Raw genomic sequence first — 23,201 nt, 5'->3', positions numbered from 1 at the left:
TCCTTCTTGAAGTGTACCGTTTCACCACATAGGTGGCAAACTGTATGGGTCGCCACATTGGTGGTTGATGTAATGAACTCAACCGGGGTCCTGCAGACACGAGCAGTATGCCCCAACATATGGCACCTAGCACAATAGAGTTCCCGGCAGGCACCATGATGATGGTAGCTGCACTTGCTGCAGTGGGGAAGGTCTCCTAGGTATGGTCTTCTTGAGACCGGGAGGGAAGGATTGACAGGGGTATAGACTACCTTAGCTAGTTGCCCTTCGGAAAGTCCTTGAGCCGAGGTACTTCCCTCCTCTATCTTGAGTTTTCTCTTTAGTAGGTTCAGTGGAGGTTCTTGGGTGGCTGAGTGTGGAAGTGTTGGTTGTTGCTGTCCATTGCCAGAATTGGAAATCCCGACAGGGCCCTTGCTAACATTGGCGGTGTTAGCATTCAGATGAGCCATGACAGCTGCTACGGCTGCTGAGACTGCAGCTTGGAACGTAGCTTCATCGAATAAGAGAGTAGGTTTCTTGCTTGTGGACTGATTGCGCTTCTTCGGTGGCATGGTTTTCCTACATGGAAAGGAATATAAGGTAATGAGAGACGATGGTTAACCCTGGACATTTCTGTCCCGATCGCATTAGGCATAAAATTTTCCCGTGCCTCGGGTACTGGTTGTTTGAACGTCGACCTACATCCCTATGATGTAGTCCTAGTGATCAAGGTAAGAGTATGAGTATCGGAAAAAGGCCATAGGATGCGAGTCGTTCCTACCAAGTTACCTTTATACTGGGAAAGGTTCCACTCTCCGGCCTGGAGAGATTTGAGAACGTTTCGGAACGAAACTGCAGAAAGAGAGGCTCATGAAGGCTCATGGCTGAACACTTCTCAATAAAGGTGCGGGGATCCGCTCTAATCGTGTGTCTGGAAACGGGAATCAACGATTTACCTAACACATAGCGTGAGTAGTGTAACCACTAACTCACTAAATTGTATTATTTTAAGGGTGTATTACCGTGACGAACATGAGGAAAAGACAATTCCCGGGTTCCATGTACTGGCTCCCTCGGTCTGCCTCGTGTCTTTGACTGGAATCGGCGTTGGTTTCCTTTGGGTAGTTTCCTAGGGTTCTCTTCTCGTATGGACATATTGAATTTCTACTCCGCCTTTCTTCTGATTCCAACTCTGGGTGTCATCACTTCATGATGGATGACTGGAAATCTCCGAAGTTTAGGCGAATCTCTCACCACTGTCCCTGAAAGAATATGGGCACTTGGTGCATTCAATAGTCTCGACCCAGTTCATTTATTTCCGAATAGGAAATCTTCTCAATGAACTTCTTCGGGGTCGACTTCAACTCTTCTGTCAAGCACTGAAGTGGGTAGGGTTGTCTACAGGGTTCGCGCGAGAATGGAAATGTCTAAAGAATCCTAAGAGATTATTAACATTCCACTGGATGATCCATATCGAGTCCTGCTACGATTACACAGGGTATACAAATCATATATAGCTTAGATCTGATAGGCCTTCGAATATGTGATACTACTCTAGAACCACATCCCAACGAGGAAAAGGAAATAGAGCGAAACCACACATTCTTAGCCTATGGGATCCTTATTATATATAACTTTGGAAGCATACCCTCTGTAGTTGTAGGTATATCAATAAGGATCTTTTTAGTTATTCACGCAAGGTTGTTTATGATTCCTAAAATACCCCTATGGTATTTTAAATTCTTGTTTGATTCTTATCTTCTGAATATGATTCTGGGATTAGTGTGAATCTTTTAGCGTTCTAAAATACTCCTATAGTATTTTAACTTTATGTTTGGCTCTAGCATCCCTAATTGGTAAGTTTCAGGCCTGTTGTACGCCACTACCACTCCCAAGCACACGTTCATCGCATCTCGGATAAATGTAGTTGATCAGGTTAAATTTATCCCAACTTACGATTACATAACTGCCCAGGTTTGACTGTAGTGCTCAACATTCGAAGACTTTTATTATTGTTCTTCTTGTGATACTTTCGTTCAAGTGTTTAGATTCTGGATGTTATTATACTTTAGTAAAATATGGTTATATTTTAAGGTATAATTCTTGGTCAGAATGTTTTATCCCATTGCGTTTATAGGTTGTATATCTTTTATGAATTGATATACTTAGCTCACTATAAACAATGCTCTGATACCAATCTGTCACACCCCAAAACCGGAACGGCGGAAACGTTCTGGGGTGGATGACGTCATGTCAAGTATCACAACACATGCATTATAGTAATCAAAGTACAACAAAACATTGCATTAATAGTAATAGTTCTACAAGGTTACATTACAACAATTTAAAGTAATACAAGTAATATAATAAATACAGCGTGGTACTAAGCTATCTTCATCAACAGCTCCGGGGATGTACCTGTCTAATGCTAACCTGAGAATACAAGTTATTTGAAAAGCGAGTATCAACATTTTTACAAATGCTGGTGAGTTCATAAGCATTTAGTGACATTTCATTCAAATAACTTAATAAAGTAACAGTTTAAGAGATTTCAGTGTATTAGAGTCCTTTCTAGAAAATCCTATATTTTCTTTAATAAAAGCAGCCTTCTACCAAGACTGGTCAGTGATGTGGGGTAAAAAGTAGTCTTCCCTAAATTGCTATCATTATCAAAATACTGAATTTGATTATTGAGGAAAGCAAACGACATCAGGGAATATTATATGCCTCAGCAGTGAGGATTGCTGAATAAGGCAAGGAACCATAGACTCCAGAAAAGTATCAATCAAACGACACGCCTGATTCAGTCTAACAAGTGGAGACACAGACCCCAGGAGGTACCAAATGAAAGGTACAACTATTAGGGTCTAAAACAGTGAATACAGACCGCAGACAATATCAAATGAAAGATTTGTCTAGTAAGGTCTAAAACAGTGAACATAGTGAATACCGTGAATACAGTGAATTCTGTGAATACAGTGGATACAGACCCGAGACAACATCAAATGAAAGATACGTCTTGTAAGGTCAAAACAGAGATAACAGACCCCAGATAGTATCAAATGAAAGATACGTCTTGTAAGGTCAAAACAGTGTGACTCCGACGAAGGTGCCGTTTGGGCGTTCGGTGTCACACAAGGACTTGAACACACACAATGACCTATTTAACATATGATAACATATGTTTACATGCAATTAGCACATTTAATACTAATTAAACAAATATACGCGCTCACAGGAGCGGAAAACACTTTGGCTAAGTGTTTGGGTGTCCCGGGTAGTGTCTAAAGGTGTGTATGACTAAGGAATGGGGCTTACTATCCAAGAATACTCCCTTAATACATAGTTTACGGCCCAGGGACTTCTCACTATGAGTTTACGGCCGTAAACTCATGGTGATGAGTTCTAGTGTGCTTAAGGCTTCTACTTGCGTCATGGAATTATTCTAAGCACTTTTCCTCAAAGGCATGAGTGGGTTTGAGGCTTCTAAGGGCATTTTCTATGAGTTTACGGCCAAGGAACCACTCCTAAGGGAGTTTACGGCCGTAAACTCTCATCCTTAGAGTTTTGTGAAGTTTAAAGTCCCTAATGCCTTTCTAGTGATTTCTAATGAAGTGTGATGCTATTTTGGAGGATTAAATCTATCATTTGAATGAGTTTTGGGGAGTTTACAGCCTAGACAAATGCTTGGGTCGTAAACTCCTTTTAATCCTTCCATTTCTTGTGTTTAAGCCCTTAAATCCTTCCTAGTATTTTATGGTAAATGTCTAAGGCCATTTGGGGGGGGGGGGGGGGGGGGGCAAAAACCACACTTTTGGGCACAATTAGGGGTGTTTACGGCCTTGGTACTCACCTGGCCGTAAACTCCTTTTTCCCTTTCATTTCATTGTGTTTAATTGTGTTAAACCCAAGATACTAAGTCCCTAAATTATGTGTTAAGCCCTAGGGTGGTTTGGGAGTGTATTTGGGACATTTAAACAAGGTTTAGAGGTGTTTACGGCCTAAGCAAGTGCTTGGGCCTTAAACTCTCTTTTATGCCCCAAAATGATTGTTTTAAATGTGCAAACACTCCTAGGCTAATTTCTCTATTTATTTCCAAGCCATAAGGGACAAGTTTGGGTCATTTTGGCCTTGTTTAAGGGGTTTACGGCCTAAGAAGGAGCTTAGGCCGTAAACTCCATTCTAACAGCTTCTAAGTCCAAATTTTGGGCTATAAACATGAATCAATATGTTTAGAACAAGCTAGGGTAAGCAGACTTACAATTTGGAAGCGTTTGGTTGTGGTTTCTGGGCGAAAATAGGTCTAGAGAGAGAGTATAGAGAGAGAGTGTAAAAAGTCTCCAATAGACTCCAGTCACCCTTATATAGGGTTTTGAGTCGGGGCTCAGTGGGATTTTACCCGATACTGCCGTTAAACGGGGCTTTTGGTCGCACCCGATTTAGTGGTCGTAATAATAAAACTTGACATTTTCCAAATAAATGGAAATGTGTGTCTTGTGTTTTAATTTCCTTTTATCACGACTTAACGGCATGTTAATTGCAACCAAATGGAATGTTTAATAAATTGACGCCCTCTAATTAACGGAACTTTTATACAGTGGAATCTTCCGTTAACGGTAACGGGGAAATGTAACGGGACAACTTGGGTTGTCACAACACACATACTTCTTTACGAATCTAAAGGTTTAGATTGTAGAGTTTAATAGAATTTAGTCATAGAAATATATGAATATCATGTTAAACTGGTTCATCATAGGAAATTCAATATATGGATGTATTATAGCAAGAAAGTGAACATATATCTGATACTTATATAAGACATAGAGGCTGTTTGTTTGGCCTCTTAATGATCCCATAAAGAGGATGGCTCTGGATCATTCAGATTCAGAGCGTTTGGTTGAAATTATTTTAGCCTCTTAATCAACCAGATATTAAAAAAATGTCTTATTCGCTCAGATATGATAGGAACTCTGGATGAAACTTTTTCCTTTGATGCCCTTACCCTAATCGCCCGCCTCTTTTTTTCTTTCCTTCTTCTACTTCAGCGAACAACAAAAATTGGCTTCCTCACCTTATCGATTTCAGCTTGCAGTCGCCCTACAGCACCGGTTTGCCTCCGCCTGCGCTGCCTCCACCTGCGCCGCCTCCCTCCTCGTCGCCTCCCCCTCTTCGCTCTTCGCTGGTAAGTTCTTCCAATCAGTGGAGCGATTTTTACAGAGTTTTTCTCTCTTAAAATTGTTTCTCTGTGTTGTGTTATTGTTATGTTCTTGCTGTCTTGCTATGATGGCTGATCAATTTGATTTTGGGTGAATGATTTGTGTGAAATCTAATTGAGTTGTAACCACCGATTTCTCAGTTTTATGTATGTTTTTTGTTGCTGGATTGTTGTGATGTTGAATTGCGTTTTTTTGGTTTGAATATTGGGGTTGTTTGTGTTTGATCTTTATTCTTGCTGATTTTGCTGCTATACATGCTTTGAAATGTTGAATTTTGTTGCTGAAATGTCCAAAAAATTGATGAAAACAAATTAGGGATAATAAGAATAGATGTTGCTGAAATCTTATATCTTCTTGTTGTGATTTTTCTTCTATATGTTGTTGAAATATGCTATTTTTTGTTTAATTTTTCTGTTATGTTGGTCTACTTGTGGTAGTTAATTAGTTTTGTTGCTGAAATATATCATTGCTGGATTTTGAATATTAGACATGGCAATGGCACAAAAAAGGCCTAGAATTAATTGGAAACAAATAGAAGGTGTGGAAAAAACATTCCTTGAAGCTTGTATTCATGAAATTACAACTTACGGACGTGAAGGGTGTAGTTTAAAAGCAAGCTCATGGAAGAATGTAGCTGAAAGATTGAAAACAGAATACAATTTTGTAGTTGATCAAAAGCAAATGAAAAATAGATACGACTACCTAAAAGCAAAGTTTGGTGCTTGATTGAAATTAAAAAAACAAAACAGGCAACGTTTATAACCCTATAACTAACACGTTTAACATGGAAGAAGACGAATGGCAACTAGAGATCAAGGTATTGTGATTTTTGATAAGAAGTAATATATCATAATATTTTATAATATTTCATAATATTAATTTATAATATTTTCAAGCAGTTGAATAAAATGGTAGAAACATTGAGAACTTCTCCACTAGTGTACCCTGATCTTTGTGTTCAGTTGTTCGATGGGTCGGCTGCAACTGGCATTCATGGATGGGGGCCATCTTCTACACTTCCTCACCCTTCTCATGACTCGTCGGACATTAATTTAAGTGACTTTGATGGTATCAATGTAACTCACATGGAAAGTATGACTTCACCCGAAAGTCCAAATGAAGGAACCTCTTGTGTTTCCAAAAACAAAGGCGGTAAAGGAAAAGGAAAAGCAACAATTAATGCCAAGATCATTGAAGTTGGTGATGAAATTAGCAAAGTTGCAAGGATGTTAGTGGAGAAACATAAAGAGCACGATATGACTTCATGTATGGAAAAGTTGGTGAAAATGGAATGGGGAATATCTGATCCAAGATACCAAACGGCTGTTTTGCTTTTTGGTGAAAGTGCCGATCTTAGAAAAGTTTGGTTATTTCTTCCGACGGAAGCTTGTGAGATGTGGTTAAAGAATGCTGGATCAAAGTATGGGTTGATGTGATGGTTTTTTTAGGATTTTTATTTGATGTGTGTCGTTATAGATTTAAAATGTTGAACTTTTTTAGGATTTTATTTGACGTGTGTCGTTATGAATTTAAAATGTGAACTTTTTTATAATTTTATTTGATGTTTGTTGTTATTGTGTTTAAAATATTAAATTTTATATGTTGTTTGAAGTTATGTTTTTAAAATGTTTAATTTTATATGTTGTTTGACAGGTTATTTATGGATATCGATGATGATATTGTGTATTTCATGCTGCTTTCTTGGTATTGGATGTTTTTGGCTTCGACAAAAATAGAAAGGATAAGCGACTTGAATTCGGCATTGACCGGTCATGAATTTACGCAAGAATTGTTGTATGGATCTTCTTTACATTGTCATGAATTGATGCGTCTTTCACGAGAATCATATATACTACTATGCAACCATTTTAAACAAAAAAATTGGTTGCAAAGTAGTCGGTCAATAACTGTTGAAGAAAAGTTAGCTATGTTTTTGACAGTCATCGGACACAATGAGCGGTTTCGAATGGTTAAACGCAGATTTCAACATTCAACCGAAACAATTCATAGGTGTTTTCATGAGGTTAGAACTGCAATGATGAATTTTGCAAGAGAAGTTATTGTGCCAACATCTTCCAATGCAACCGCAAACACATCAAGACGACATAGAAGGTTGAAAGAAATATTTCCGGGAGCGATAGGTGCGTTAGATGGAACTCTTGTTCATGCAGTCGTGCCCGCTGATCAACAAACTCGTTATAGGGGAAGAGGAAAAGGCGAATGCTATCAAAATGTTATTGGAATTTGTAATTTTGATATGATATTCACGTTTGTATGGGCCGGTTGGGAGGGCATAGCACATGATTCACGAGTTCTAAAAGAAGTTGTATTTAACCCAACTTCCGGTTTTCCAATTCCTCCACCAGGTTTGTAATCTTTTTTTTTTTTTAAACTTTGATTATTAAATACTTTATATATTTTTATATTATATAACAATTGAATAATTCACGTTACAGACAAATATTACCTTTGTGATGCCGCATACACCAACACTCGTGGATTTATGGCTCCCTACCGTAATACGAGGTATTGGTTAGCCGATTTCCGAAGACATCGTGCATTAACTAAGGAGGAAAAGTTCAACCATGCTCACGCACAACTCAGAAATGTTATTGAGCGCGCTTATGGAGTTTTGAAGGCCAGATTCCCAATCCTAAAGCACATGGCTCCTTATCCTTTTCCAATACAAAGAGACATAGTGCTTGCTTGTTTTGCAGTCCATAATTTTATAAGGAAGTGTAATATTCATGATCAATTATTTATGGACTTTGAAGAAGACACTATGTTTACTGCTGAAGTAGAAGGTGGAGGAAGTGATGACCAAAACGTACACGACATTCAGTGGGGTAACCAAGACACTGAATATATGGCTAATTTGCGTAACCAAATTGCAAATCAATTAATTTAAAGTTGTATGCTTAGGTTTATGTTTAATTTGGATGTTGTATGATGTTTAATTTGGGTGTTGTATGAATTTTAATTTGGATTTTGTTCTAATTTTAATTTGGATTTTATATGACATTTTGTATTTTATTTGTAGTTACTTACAAATTCAGTATCATTCAGCACAGTCATTCAGATGTCCAACCAAACAGTAACAAATAGTTCAGAGGGTTAAAATGGTCATTTTTACCATTCAGAGACATGCATTCAGATGTGTAACCAAACATCAATTAATCATCCAGATACAGATTCATACAGAGTCTCTATATCATCCAGACCTCTATATCATCCAGATATAAATAATACAGATACTAACAAACAGCCCCATAATCAGTCAAGTCCCATATGCTTCGAATATAAGATCAGTTATATATGCTATAATGTTCATTTATTCTAATTTTTCAAATGATCAGAGCATTGTGGGAAAAAGTACTATAATTTTGTATGAATAAAGTTGTTAAACAACTATCAAGAACATTCTAAGGTTATACCTAAAGACTAGTTTCTTGTAGATAGTTGGAAGTATGATATTTATTCAGATGGACCATTGTGACATCATTCTGGATTGAGATGGTTTTTAATCATAATTGATGGTCATATGGAAATATGGAATTGTTTCCATAATGGGAGATAATTGAAAAATCTACATATGAGTTGGAAAATTTAATGTAAAGAGAAATGTTCAAGGAGTGTACCTTAAATTAGAAATCACCATGGAACTATTTCTAGTAACAAAGTTCTAATGGATATTCTATAATATCAAAGACTCAGTCTTTGAGACTTTAGAATCTTGATATCATATGGATTAATACATGTTAAGTTGGAATTCAATCACATCATGGACAGTGATAAGCATTTGGAACTGTGAAATAAGCATCATTGGAATATGTCTTAATGATTTGTTCACAAAGGAAGGACCACATAGAGGAATAGTATGAATGTTCAAAATATGGCATGAATGATGCTTAATTCAAGTGGTTAGTTGATTACTCGAAACATTATACAATGAATAAAGTTGAAACTATTATGGTGATTAGACAATGGAGATTATTTATATTCAATAGATTTGAGACCATAGTTAATTAATTAATTATTGTGTTTCATGTTGCATGTATTACTTCCTGAATAATTTGATTTATCGGAACTCCACGATCGCTCGTAATTTAAGAAATAAGTAGTGAATAAGTCTATCATGAATTGGATTGTAGATTGTCTAACGAATTTAGACGTAGCAATTTTGTCGCGGCAACATTCATGAGTACTTAGAAAATGGAGATCTGAGTATTGTATCAACCCACACTCAGAGAATTACTTCATGTGTTATATCACGAGTAACTTATGAGATAGTAATATCTTAGATTCTTTAAATGGATATATATGGATTGTAATTTATAATTTTGTTGTACATTGGTATTGTGAAAACGCATCAATAACTTGATGTTATAAAACACAATGTCATGTGTGACTTGGTGAGTAAAAGATTTAAGCATATGAGTCAAAGTTTATTCATTGCTTTTGCCTTTACTAGAAAAGTGATATCTTTCGGCCCCTCAGTGATTTTGTGTTGAAATATAGTGTTGGTCCTAGCCAGGATTAAATTGATGTATTAAATTAGAAGTCTTATGACGTTATCACAAATTAGGAAATCAGGAAACATGATTTTGGATTATGAGATGATCGGATCAGAGTTCGACAGCTGCTTTGGAAAGCACTCTTTGCTGTTTAATTTAGAAGTTATACATGTAATTTAGTTTTAGACTTATCCATGTGGGGGACTCTTGGATTAGGTGTCTAAGACAATAACTAAATTAGTATAATCTTGAATTATTTGCAAAGTCCCTTTCGGTTGCTCTCAAACCTACTAATTTACTTGAATGTTTTTTTTTGGAGAGAAAAACTGAATTGTTAAATTAGAAATAAAAATAAATAATTTATTAATATATTATGAGAATAATATTTTGACTAGAAATAATATTTTTAATTAAAAAATAATCAAAAATTAATTGCAATTAATTTTGGGATTAATTTGATTAATTAAAAGTGGAAGGACTAAAGGTGATAATGTTCAAAAGTTAAACATTGACCAGTTCTAGAAACTCCCATAGGGTTACGGTTCTAGAGGAGTTCTAAAGGGTTTCTATATCTTTCATTTGGCTCTAAGGAAACTTGGATGCCTTATGAGGAAAACAAAAGGATTAAGGTTATCTAAAAGGAACCTGCCTTATCCTTAACCTCCTATCACTTATATAAACCTCTTAGGTTATTATTTTCAGAATTCACTTGATTAGAAAGAGAAAATCCGAAAATTTCCTTCTTCCCCCTCTATTCTCTTAATCCTCCAACTTACTAGGGTTTGGGTATGAGCCAATAGAGGCATGAGACTTCTTGTGCTTGCTTTCTAAAGACCAACATAAAAGGCATAATAGTTATTTTCTATAATAAAGTAAACGTATGATGTTCTGATAACCCTTTTGCTAATTTCAAAAAATAGCAATGTACTTTAGGGTTCTTGATATTTAATTGTTGTTTGCAAATCATAGTAAGAACAAAGATCTTTTAGGGTGCATTTGAGCTTAGGTTGTATGTTTTTCCACCAAAATAAGATTTTTTGTAACATATAAAACCATCACTTTACACAAATGACTATTTACCCTGAGTCTATCCACCATGCATGATCATCATTTTGATCATAGAATGATTCATGAATAAGTGTTACATGATATATAACAGTAGTAGTATTTTCAGAAATAAAATTTTGACCTTGTGGCTTTGGACCTTGATCATTGGATCCTTGTCTAGAAGTGATTGCCTTATTTTGTTGTTCTTCAAATGACAATCTCGTTTTCATGTTGCTTTGGACCATGACCATGTTTGTTGCAATTCCAAGATACAAGTTTTTTTTTTTTTTTTTTTTTTTTTTTTTTTTTTTTTTTAACCTTTATGATGGTCATATTAATTTCTTCTTCATTTTTCCTTTGTTATTTTTTTGATGTTTGTAATCTTCTACCATGTTCATAGAAGATCCATGAACTTCATTTTCCTTTCCTTCGCCATTTTCTTATGCTTGAAGACTCTCTTCAATTCTCAAGTGACTATCATGTTATACAGGTAAAAATGTTCCTTTTGGTATTTCAAAGTGTGATTAAAGTCTTCTAAGATGGATGCAATTTACCAATGACACTTGAGACAGAAATGAATCCATCAATTTAGCATCTTGTGTTGTTCAAATTTTCCTAGAATCCTCATGAGTTCATTGTATTATTCCATGACAGGCATAGGATCCGCCATTTTGTAATTGTTGAAATTAATCACAAGGAACTTCTTATTGGAAGCATCCTTATCCATATAGTTGGATTCAAGAGCATCTCGCATATCCTTTGTAGCTTCATGATTTCGATAGAGATCAAAGATAGAGTCATACATACCATTTAGAATGTGCCCACGATAGATATAATCATCATATTCCCATTTGCATCTTCTTCTGGCATGTTCAACAATTTCATCCTCCATTTATTCTAGTGCATGAGTGTTTAAAATGTGGAAAATTTTCAAAGTGATGAAAAGGAAATGCATTTTCTTTTCCTGCAATGAAAATCATTTCCCTTAAACTTATCATGTTTCCCCAACTTGGAACTCAAGTCCCTAACATATTCTACAATTGTTACTGCTTTACAGAAATTATAGATTTTGAATGATAGAATTAGTGAATCAGAATAACAATATATATTACTTTGATAACTTCAAGGATCATGTTTTGAACACTTTCTGAAATTTGTTATTCATCCATATTGCTTGGGGTATACAAATTCAGAAGTGGGATAATCCAAGAACAAAATCAATCCGAATTACAAGCCTAATTCAAACTGTGAAACACATAATACCTTTGCTTCATGTGTTCTTAAGAGATAGAAAAAAATCTGATGAATTGATTTCGAGTACATGAGAGTTTAACCTTTTTCCTAGACCTTTGAAATATTATTTATACATGAAGGAAAAGTGGTTAAAACCGGTAAAATCAAAATTGGTGACAATATATGGTAGTTATTAGACATAACTGACACCTACATCTTATTGAACTTGAAACCACCGCCCAGGGGATTTTCCCTTTGGAATCTGCTAAGGGTGCTGCCACTTGAAACCCCGTACCCAAGGGCACTTCCCCCGGACCACCGTATCCTAAGCTCATATGTATCACTCCGAGTGTGCACCCCGCAAGTACAACCTCGGTGACTGAAATATAACTCATACCATCTCAACATTATTAAAAAATATTGATAACACTAAAATCACCAATAGGATTTTTGAAATAAAATTTCTTAGGAGTTTTTGATAAAATTTTAATTTAGAATAATACTATTTGTGAAAAGCAGAAAACCTATTAGATGAAATAATCTTGTTCCGATCAATATCTCTGGGTTAATGTAGAAATTTTTATTAAATTTGTAAATTTGGATACATAAAGAATGATTTAAAGTCTATTTTCTACACATTATGTGACTCGCACCCAAAAGTGTCGCACATTTATTTATCATGTGATCCTTGTGTTTTTTTATTTTCGTTCTTATTTTATTTTAATTAATTCTTTGAACACATGACCACCCTAAGATTAATGCATGTGGGAATCGAATTTAGGTGAACTCCTTTTTGGAGTGTTTCATACCAAGTGATGACAACTAGGCTTCCTTGATGGTGGTTTGATTTGGTATCTTATTTCTCGTTGGTGGGATTTAAATTACCCTTCTTCTCACATGATTTCAAAGTAGTTGTCTTGGTCAATATTTACACCTATGAGGTTAGTAAAAATTAAAGTTTTTGAAATAGTTGTATTTGCTACTTGATTCTATTGAAATTCATAAATTCGATATTTTTTCATGACTAAACCAAAGCAAGTGGATATTTTAACAATAATGTTTCTTATTCTTTCTTTTGGTTGATAATTAGAAGCAAGATGTTTTACCTTGATTAGGTGTGTTGGTTTCATAATCTAAAACTTGCTATTTCATATTTGTAATATGCCTCTTTAGAATAAGTAGTTTTTATTAGAGAGACATAACTAGAAAAAGCCTAGAGTTACATCTTATACAAGAATTTCTTTATCAGATCATAGCAACATTTATAATAATATATTTCTCCTTTTCTAGATATAGTTTTGAACAAATGAAGCATAGAGATATGAATCTCACTATCTAGGTCTACGCATTAACTAACTTTATAATTAAACACATGGGTGTTTCTATAATTCTAATCTTGTCTACAATAATGCATGAAGAACTACAATGATGACATGCACGATTTTATAACTTAATTTCTCATCTTTAGCATAATAAACAAGTTCTTAATAGAAATACATGAGATAGGAGTGCTTGACCACCAATTGTAAAAATGGAACTAGGACCATGATCATCTAATAATATAGAAAAGGTTCTCCTACATTTCAGGTTTGGTATGACAGAAACGTCAAGAAAAAAAAGAATCGCAACATATATAAAGTCTATATTAGCATACATGGGGAGTGTACCTAAGTGAGCCCTCTAAGTTAAGAGATCAAAAATTTCTAAAAGGAGAGACCAAAAGAATATGGACACACTCTAAATCCCCCGTAGATATTCCCTTAATGGTCATAAAAACGTTTTAGTGTTACTATGTTATGCTTGAGGGAAATTCGAACATGAATAATTCCGCCCCCAAACAACCCACCATGTTTCTATCAATCTCTACTTATCAATACCACCGCCATCCCCTGTGACTCTTTATAGTAACATCTCTCCAATGATTCCTAATGTTTGTTAAAGAAAAAAATTGTTGGAATATGTTTAAAATGTCATAACTAAACTGGTCAAGGTCATGACTAAATTGATATAATTTTATGGAATAAAAGTAAAGTACTTTATGGGTTGCCCTCAAAAGCTAGAAATAGCTACATATGACTTTAAGAGAGAGATCAAAGGATTTGTGAATTTATTATGTGATTAATATATTAATTGGAAATAGTTAATACATAACTATGAATTAATTAGAAATGGTCAAAATTAATTAATTATTAATCAAAATTAATTTTAACTTAGTTAAGTATTAATTGGAATTAATTAAAGGTTAAAGGGTGAATTGTAATTGTTTAATAGTAGAATAAAAGAGGCAATTCTAGAACCATCCATGGAATAGATGGTTTTCGAGGAGTTTAGGGTTTTTGGAAACCCCATGGTTGTTGATAAGGAAATGATTTGAATTGATTATTTAGTTATTCAAATATGGATTCATCTGTAAGTTACCTAAACTACAAATAGAACCCTTGGGCATCATATTTTTGTGACTTGTCCTACCTTGAAGGCGAAGAACAAAATTCTCTTCCTTCCTCCTCTCTCATCTTGTCTTTCTACTGTTCTAGGGTTTTAGGTGTGAACCATTAGAGACATTGATACTTGTGGATATTTCTTTCTATGGAGCATTCGAAGAACTCAAGATACTAACATATTTGATAATGTTAAAGTTATGTTCTCTTACTAGTGATTTTGATTATAGTATGACGGATGTCTTGTTTTAAAAAGTATGCTGCTATCAATAGTGAAAAGCCATAGATCCTTTTAGGTTTCATGTTGCCATAAGTTTTTGAAAGTGAAAGACTTAGTGCGCAGACAAGGTTTGAAAATTCAAACCTTGAATTAAATTAAGATCAATGAAGATCAACAAAGTATTCAACAAAATATTTAAGTAAAGTGAGTATGAGCAAAATAAAGATAACTTAAGAACAAGAAGAATGATGGTGAAAGAGATGTGACTTGCATGAGATTTTGTAATTGATGTGAAGAGAATATTGCTACTTCCAGGTTACAATGCATGAAAGATCATATCCTTAAATAGTAAAGTGGAGACATAGTACAAACTATGAAAATTTTATAGACTAGAAAAAACAGAGAACTTAATAAATCTAACACACAAGATTTACTTGATTTTTTCCTATGAACTGTTCACTTAATAAAACAACAAACAACATTTAATGCTTGTACATACTGCATCACATCTAAATACTATGAATGTCTTGGAAATGTCTTCATCTCGGAAGAAGACTGACTTCGTAACTCTTCATATCTCCGGTTGTACTTCACTTTCAGATCTGGTTTGGCTCGGATTGCTAGAGGTTCATTTTTATGCATCAACAAACCCCCCCCCCCCCAAGTGAACTTAGCAATTAACTAACTCGATTAGCTTCATCAGACACAAAGAGCTAGGCACTGTGTATCTAACTTCGGACTTCCAAGTACCATTTCAGTTGTTCGATGAACTTCTTCTTCACATGCTTAGGAGCATCACTTTTGCAGCGTTGGAGATGAACTTCTAAAGGAACATTGATGGAACTAGACGTTTCTCAAGAACTCTAAAGAATTTGGTTCTTTAATGGGTCCTTCTGCCAAGATTTGAGCTTCAGACATTTCGTAACTGATTTTGGCCAAAATATTCCCGGTTCCGAACAAGTGAGCAAATTCAATGTCAGACCTGCAAAATTCGGAGGTGAGCAGCAATGGTGAGAATGCCATTAGGGTTGATTGTGGGAAATTATACATATGTGAGAGTGATGGTTGCTTCTTTTTTCCAATAGACATAGTGTTTGTATAACATATAGTTAAGATTGAACTTTCTCTGAACCTTGTTACCGAATCCAACGATCTTGGTAGTCCACTTTCGAGACCACACTTCTTTTTGAGGATGTGCATTAACAGAGTTAAAGATTCTCAATCTCTCACGCTCTGTCCTAAAGATTATTTGAGGATCATCATTCAGATGAAGAGGAGCGTACTTGATGTAGAATTGACCATGATGAGAGATTGGTAGATCAAGTTGATTGGCATCCTGAATTGGAAGATCATAGTATATAAAGGGACAAAGTGAATATCATTAATAACTCCTTATCGAAAAAGAAGAGATATGCCAAGCATCAAATTCAGATTGTCTTTCAGTGTACGAATCCTGATGCTTTCTTCTAAAGCTCAATCTATTTGTTCTTGAGACCAGTCCTCAGACTTTTTCAATGTGTTCATTGGGCTGTCTAATTCAGTAGCAATCTTTTTTCCTTTGTCTTGTGGAGGCTCATTTAGGTCAGAGATCAGTTGTTGAACGGATTCAGTGTTGATGAACTCTGGTAGAGGATGAACAAGAGGCTCTTTATGGAGATCATCAGGTTTCAAGGTTGGAGAACCTTCATCGATCTGAATGGTTCTCAGAGTAGGTATTGGTGGGAGTATGGATTCTATAGCTCAGAATGCATCGATGTTTAACTTTATTTTGATTTTAGCCATATCTCGCCTTCTTCCAAACATTTCTGCTAATGATGATGGCCATGTAACCAAAGACGATTTGATCTTTTATGCATGCAAAAGGACCTTCACAAGTTTTTACCTAATAGCTTGAAGTCATTAAACACCATTAAAAACCAGATCAGTTTCTTCTTCATCACCAAACTCAATAGGTTCAAGAGATTCAACCTTGACTATATCATCCTCGGATAACTCTATATCATCTTCGGATGACTTATCTCAAAGTGAAAATTTCGAGACAAGCTTCCATTGAATCCTTCTTTCTCTTTGACTAGCTCCTTTTCCCCCTCTTGATTTGGAAGGCCCAACATCTGATGTAAGTCTAGCACAACTTTGAAGTTCACTTAAGCATTCGAACACTCTCTGAAAGCTCATGTTAATCTGTTTGGAAAGAGAGTCCTAGGCTTCAGCAGTGTGATCTTGAGCTTTGAGACGGCCAAAAGTCTCATTGATAATGACAAGCATCTCATCAAACTTATTATCCGGAACATCAATAATATTCTTGGTGGCTCGGATCAGCTCGATAAGGGCTTGTTGCATAATCATGTTCATCTCGTGCTTTTTTCGAATCTCCTTCTCCAACCGTTGGATTTGTTTCTCATGACGAACATGAGTCTGTATGATCAGTTTGTTGGTAGCACTGATCATGTATTCATAAATCTTGTGCATAGTAGTGGTGGTCGAGATATGATAATTAAGGCTTTCATTGTATTTTTGTTCAACTTCTTCCAGAGTGTGCCTGAATCGGATGGAAATGAGATGGTCGAGTTGATTTGCTCGATCGATTTCGGAGGGGCCAGTATCATTGATCTTGGAGAGAGATTTTAGAATGAATTCAAGCTTGGAGTCGAGGCTGGTAACCTTCTGATGGGTCTTGGAGCCAACTTGAGTAACAGTCTTGTTGAGTGAGTCAACCTTGGGAACAACAACAACAACCTTGTCTCAGAGTTCTAACAAGGCAAAAGGATCTGAGTCACCATTATCATCGTCTTGTGGTTCGAAAGGCTTGGAATTATTAGCTAGATTGGTTTGACCTCCGTTGCCTTGATTGCTTTGAGTGTTGACATCAACATTTACTTCTTCTTCTTATTCTTCTTCTTCTAAGGAGGAGGAGGAGGAGGAAGAGGAGGAGGAGAAAAGGATAAAATCATATAATTGTTTGGAGAAGGAGGGATTCTGTAATGACTTGAAAGATGTGAGGATCAGAATAGCACCAACAAATGTGTTGTCATCATTAAACATTACATCATCCGAGTGTTCTTCGTTAGAGGGATGCTTGGGAGTTTCTTTGGTTGTGAACATTAGAGAAGGATCATCTGAAATAATTGTGGGATCGTGAACATCTCCTGTAGCAGTTTTCTGATCTTCTTTGGAAGGGTGGAACTCTTGATCAGTTTCTTTATCAATTGGAAAAGTAAATGGAAGATTGATTTGAATAGATATGTGACGCATTGAAATAAAAGTATACTCCACTTATGCTCTTGTTAGCTTTGGATGATGAGTGTGAGCCCTGTCTAAAAAATCAAACCAATCTTTGTCAGAAGGACCCAATTGTCCTTTACCTGAACTAGGTATTACACCGGTTAGGGCTTTCAATGCAGGAGGGACTACTCCAGCTTTAGAAAGCTTAGACTCAGAGGTAGATGCCCCTAATTATACATGTGTAGAACCAAGAGGGGTTTCCAAAATGACTCGTGGGTGTGTCCCAGGGTGCTTCAAGTGACTATGTTCAATACCAACAACACCTTTTTTGGAAGATGGGGGAAGATTATGTGTTGACTCCCCGTGAGTGTGTGCATGTGATAGTGAAATTCTGAAGGGTACTTTAGAACAGTGGACGGGAGGGGTAGCCTGTAATCCAGAGTCAGATCGAATGCCAATATGTGTTTTGTATTGAGAGGATCCACTAGCTTTGGTTTTCTTTTTGGATATAACTTTAGAGGATGAAGCCTTTTGTTTAGATATTTTCTTCTTTCAGACACAAGTAGAAACTGGTTTGTTCACATCCGAAGGCTGTTCATCCGAGACTAGGGAAGAGTATGTAGGTGATGGGTTTTGAGCATTCTAACACTTCCTAAGTGTACATGCAACCCTAATAACCTTGGATCTATGTTTGTCTAATTATCATGCAAAGTTGAATTCCAAGGTTATATTCCTATCTAGCATACATGGGGAACAATTTTAACTTGAATCATAGATAGAATAACTTACCTTGTTGTTGCTTGTGTTCCTTGAAACCTTGTGAGCCTAGCACCCCAAGTGTGATGCCTCAAATGCTTCACACAACACCAAATGCTTTTGGAAAGACTCTTGAGATAACACACACTTCTCAAAATCGGCCAAGCCCTCTAGTTTCTTATGTCTATATGTGTAGCTTTTTGTGTAGCCAATTTTGTGGAGAATGGGACTCTTATATAGTGTTGGCACATCTAGGGTTACACCATGTAAACCCTAATGTGTCATGACTCTTCATTTCCATGACCCATGGGTTTGTAACTCCCATGGAGCATCCATGGAGCATCCTATGGGTAGAACCCAACTTGATAATCCATGGAGCCTTTTAGCCCACTATACAAGATATGGATGATTTACATAACCAACCCATATATTTAATTAGTTATCCTTTGATCACTTAATTAATTCCAAATTAATTCTTTGATCAACTAATTAAATAATATTATTAATATATTAGAACTTATAATATATTAATAATCTCCAAGTGTTATTTCTCTCATTTAGTCTATCCAATTGCATGGTGCCATGCAACCCAAATGGACCATGCCGGGTCGGGTCAAGTACAAGCCCGAAATAGTTATGGACTTAGACACCTTATCCAACAGTCTCCCACTTGGATAAGTCTAATAACTATATCTCTAGTACTTCAGGAACCAACCGGCAATCGTAGCTCTTTCAAGGTCTCTCGGAACTGAGAAGATGATGATACGCCATTTAAGATAAGTGATCATATAATCCTCTGTTCTAGATATCAGCCGGACAAATACATGGAACATTGTCTTGCTTATTGTCCAGCATTTGTTTCCCGATTTCCGATTTGTTTGACATAAAACTTAATTGAACACATCAACTTAGTTCTGACCGGGCCCGGTACATGGGTCAAAACAAAATCATCGAGGGGCCCAGATATCTCCTCAAATTAACGTTCACATCTCTTCCCCCAGTTCACCTCTTCCCTAACCCTAATCATTTTACTCATTCCCTCCTCCACCTCTTTAATTCTCTCTCTAAAAATGCCTATCTCACTTCTCTTGAGAAAATCAGAACTTAGACACAAAATAATTGGGAGAGATTTTGATATTCAATTCTTCATGAGTTCATAAGCATCTCTGTGTTTGGTTGGACGATTTTGGTGGAGGATAACCCCAAAGAGATGACGAGAGAGATGAGTTATCCAAAGAGATAAAATCTCTCTTTTCTCTCTTTTATTCTCTCTAAAACCCCCACTCTTTACCTCTATGAATTAGCTTCAAAACCCACAAAATTTACAGCAAATATCCCTCATTTTTCTCAAGTATATTCATCATTTGAAGTTGTTCTTCAAGGTAAAATCAATTTCCTTACATTTTGCTCACTTTTCTTTCAAAAATATCAAGTTTTTTTTTTTTTTTTTTTTTTTTTTTTTTTTTTTTCATTTTTCTTCTCCATAAACACTTTTCTTTGAGATTATTCAAATGCATGTTTCTGCGTGTCTAATTTGATGATAATAGTGGTAGGCTTTTCCGAAAAACAATATGAATGTTGTTAGAAGGTGAAATTAAATGATCAAAACCTAAACCAAATCCATCGGCATGAGTTTTACAAGTTTTAAAGATCCAAACCCACATGTATTCAAGTTTTTCATTTAGAAACATCATTTTGAACAAAATAAGCTCATATATGGTCTTAAAATCATAATGCATGTGATGAACATCAAGCCTAAAGGCTTGATTATCAAAGTACATTGTTAAGAATGCTTATAAATGATTTATTCATAAATAAATATCTAAAAATTCTTTTCTGTTCAAATACGATTCTTCCCAGAATCTAAACAACAAATTAAGATGATCTGGAATGTTTCATAAAATAAATCATTTTTCTCGATTTATTGTAATTTTTGCAAGTAAATAGAGCCATAATTCACATAAAATACTTTTTATGGTCAATAAATTTTGGTAAATTTCTGACGCGGCCTATTCACTGTTTAAAGACATTTCATGAAGTTGCATGTATTTATATGATTATTTTCTATTGATTTCAATTTTTTTTGAAGAGAAATAAATTGTCAAATATAGTTATGAATGTCCAAAGCCATACTTAGCAATTTTCACATCTTCTAAACGTCATAAAGACTCCATGAAAATTTTCTAGATTTTTTCAAGAGAATTCATTATTTTTCCCGATTTAATGAATGTTTAAGGTATTAAATTGATGGAAAATAGCTACACTTATCCAAAAATTATGAAACTTCATCTAAATATCTTATATTACATATAAATCATAAATAAAAAGTTAGTGAATTTTACCTACTGTTTAATAATTTTTCATGAATTAATGTTTATTTTAGTGAATAAAAGAAATAAAATATCTAAACTGTTTGGAAACCAATTTTTATATTTTTCTCAGCTTGCATATGTGGAATAACAATAGAACGAAAAGTTTGGGGAATTTTTGGAACTGTTCTATATTTATCTCTATTTTGATAGAATAATTACACAAAAATCAGAAAAATCATGTTAAACTATTTGAAAATACATTTTATTAGTTTCCCTAGATTATATATATTTCATATCAGTGGTGCATAAAGATTGGGGAATTTGTTTAACTGATTAATATTTTTCATGAATTTATATCTATCTAGAGAATTAAATATTGGAAAAATGGTTATGCATATCTAAAATCTATGAAAACTTATTTGGAAACCCTTTAATGCTGTCAAAACCAAAATCCGAAGTTTGGTATTTTTTTTTTATTAATTGTTTAGTATTTTACATGATTTTATGATTATTCAAGAAATTCAAACGGTGAAAAATACTTAGACAAATCGAAAATTCAAGAAAAATTATATAGGGATCTTTGTCTTCAGTTAGAATTAAAATACAAAGTTTGGAAAATTCAAGAACTAAATTGATTTAGTTTTTGAATAATTAATCATTGAAACACCACCTAAAATATTAAATTTTAACATTTCAATAATTGAGATTTCCACTTGAACTTGTTATACAATGAATTGATTCATAGAAATCTAAATTTCATAGAAAAATGTTAGTAACTTATCAATATCAAAATTTTGACACAACATTGGCGTAATTTATTGTAAAAGTTAAGTATGACAGTGCTAGATTTCGATTGGAGACTCACTAGTATATACCATTATTATAAGAATCGGTAGTGGTACAAGGGGAACTTAGATCAATGCATCATTTGCACTATCTCAATGCATTTTGAGTATTCACACATTCCCCTATTTTCAGTTTTTAAGTTTTGGGGTGGAAAACATGTCCGAAAAACTTTTTATTGATTCATTGTATTTAAATTGATTTGTATCAAACTTGATTGCTATATTTTTCTATGTATGTTTATCCAACTTGAAACATGAGGCCTTATCGTCTTAAGTCCCTCCCCTTACACTTTACTCCAACCATTAACTCTTTGAGCCAATGGTCATTATGGATAGCGCTATTAGGAATTTACAACTCCTCACTCATTCGATTGTTTGAGTGCATGATACCATATTAATCTATGGAACGATAAGCATAGATCTTGATAGGGCATCTGTCATAGGCTTGGTTGTGAACTCATTGTTTGCTCATATACATACAAAGTAGCTTCCTGATTACAGAAACAAACTTTGTTTCTCATTATAGCAACAAACTTTTATTACTGGAAACTTATATTCTTGTTTTAGCAATGAAATTGTTTTCTCCTTGTAACAACGAACTTTGTTTCTCATTATAGCTATAAACTATTTGTTTCTCATTATAGCTACAAACTATTTGTTTCTCATTATAGCTACAAACTATTATTACGGGAAACTTATTTTCTTCTCTTAGCAATGAACTTGTTTGCTCTTTGTAGCAACGAACTTGTTTGCTCTTTTTAGCAACGAACTTGTTTGCTCTTTGTAGCAACGAACTTGTTTGCTCTTTTTAGCAACGAACTTGTTTGCTCTTTGTAGCAATGAACCCATTTACTCATTTGAGTAACGAACTTTGATTCAAATATTACAACAAACTTCTATTTATGGAAACTTTATTACTCATTTTAGCAACGCACTTCTATTCATGAAAACTTATTTACTTATTTAGTAATGAACATTTGTTTATGAAAACTGTTATCAATATTCTGATTTTCATGACTTCAACTATTGTTATAGTTGACGTTCGTTTTACATGCTTTTTCAGGAATCATCGAGTAAGTGGCACATAGAGACATAACACTTGTAGGAGCATTCACATGTGTTGTCTTTTAAATACATTGTAATATCTTTTAAAAAGTTGTTCAAACTCATTTTAAATTTGTAATGATTTTAATACTATGGTTGTTGTTGTCTTTGAGTGTTGCTATGAAACCCTTTGTATTGCCACACCCCATATTTCCTCTTTAGCGAGGTGTGACATAATGCAGATTGATTCATCAAGAAAAATTACCGTTAATATATAAATGAGAAAATGTTTCGGATAAAAAAAACTTTAATGAAAACCTTTGAACTTCTTTTACAACAGAGGATCTCGGAACAATTGGATTCCAAGATGAAATG

At 34.8% G+C, this 23,201-nt stretch overlaps 2 protein-coding genes across 2 annotated transcripts in view; one reads left to right on the top strand and one right to left on the bottom strand.

Moving 5' to 3' along the window:
* Positions 1 to 23,201, bottom strand: part of LOC111886764 (GDSL esterase/lipase At1g29670-like) — a 62,190-nt gene that overhangs the window by 15,203 nt on the left and 23,786 nt on the right. The window lies entirely within an intron of this gene.
* Positions 7,119 to 8,327, top strand: LOC122197312 (uncharacterized). Its single transcript, XM_042901048.2, has 2 exons — positions 7,119 to 7,561; positions 7,652 to 8,327. Exons 1-2 carry the CDS (start codon positions 7,123 to 7,125, stop codon positions 8,101 to 8,103), a joined length of 891 nt encoding a protein of 296 aa, XP_042756982.2. The 5' UTR covers positions 7,119 to 7,122; the 3' UTR covers positions 8,104 to 8,327.

Source organism: Lactuca sativa, chromosome 4 (assembly GCF_002870075.4).
Source record: "Lactuca sativa cultivar Salinas chromosome 4, Lsat_Salinas_v11, whole genome shotgun sequence".
NCBI classification, from domain to species: Eukaryota; Viridiplantae; Streptophyta; class Magnoliopsida; order Asterales; family Asteraceae; genus Lactuca; species Lactuca sativa.
The sequence above is the reverse complement of the archived record's forward strand: the minus strand, read 5'-3'. Positions and strand labels throughout refer to the sequence as shown.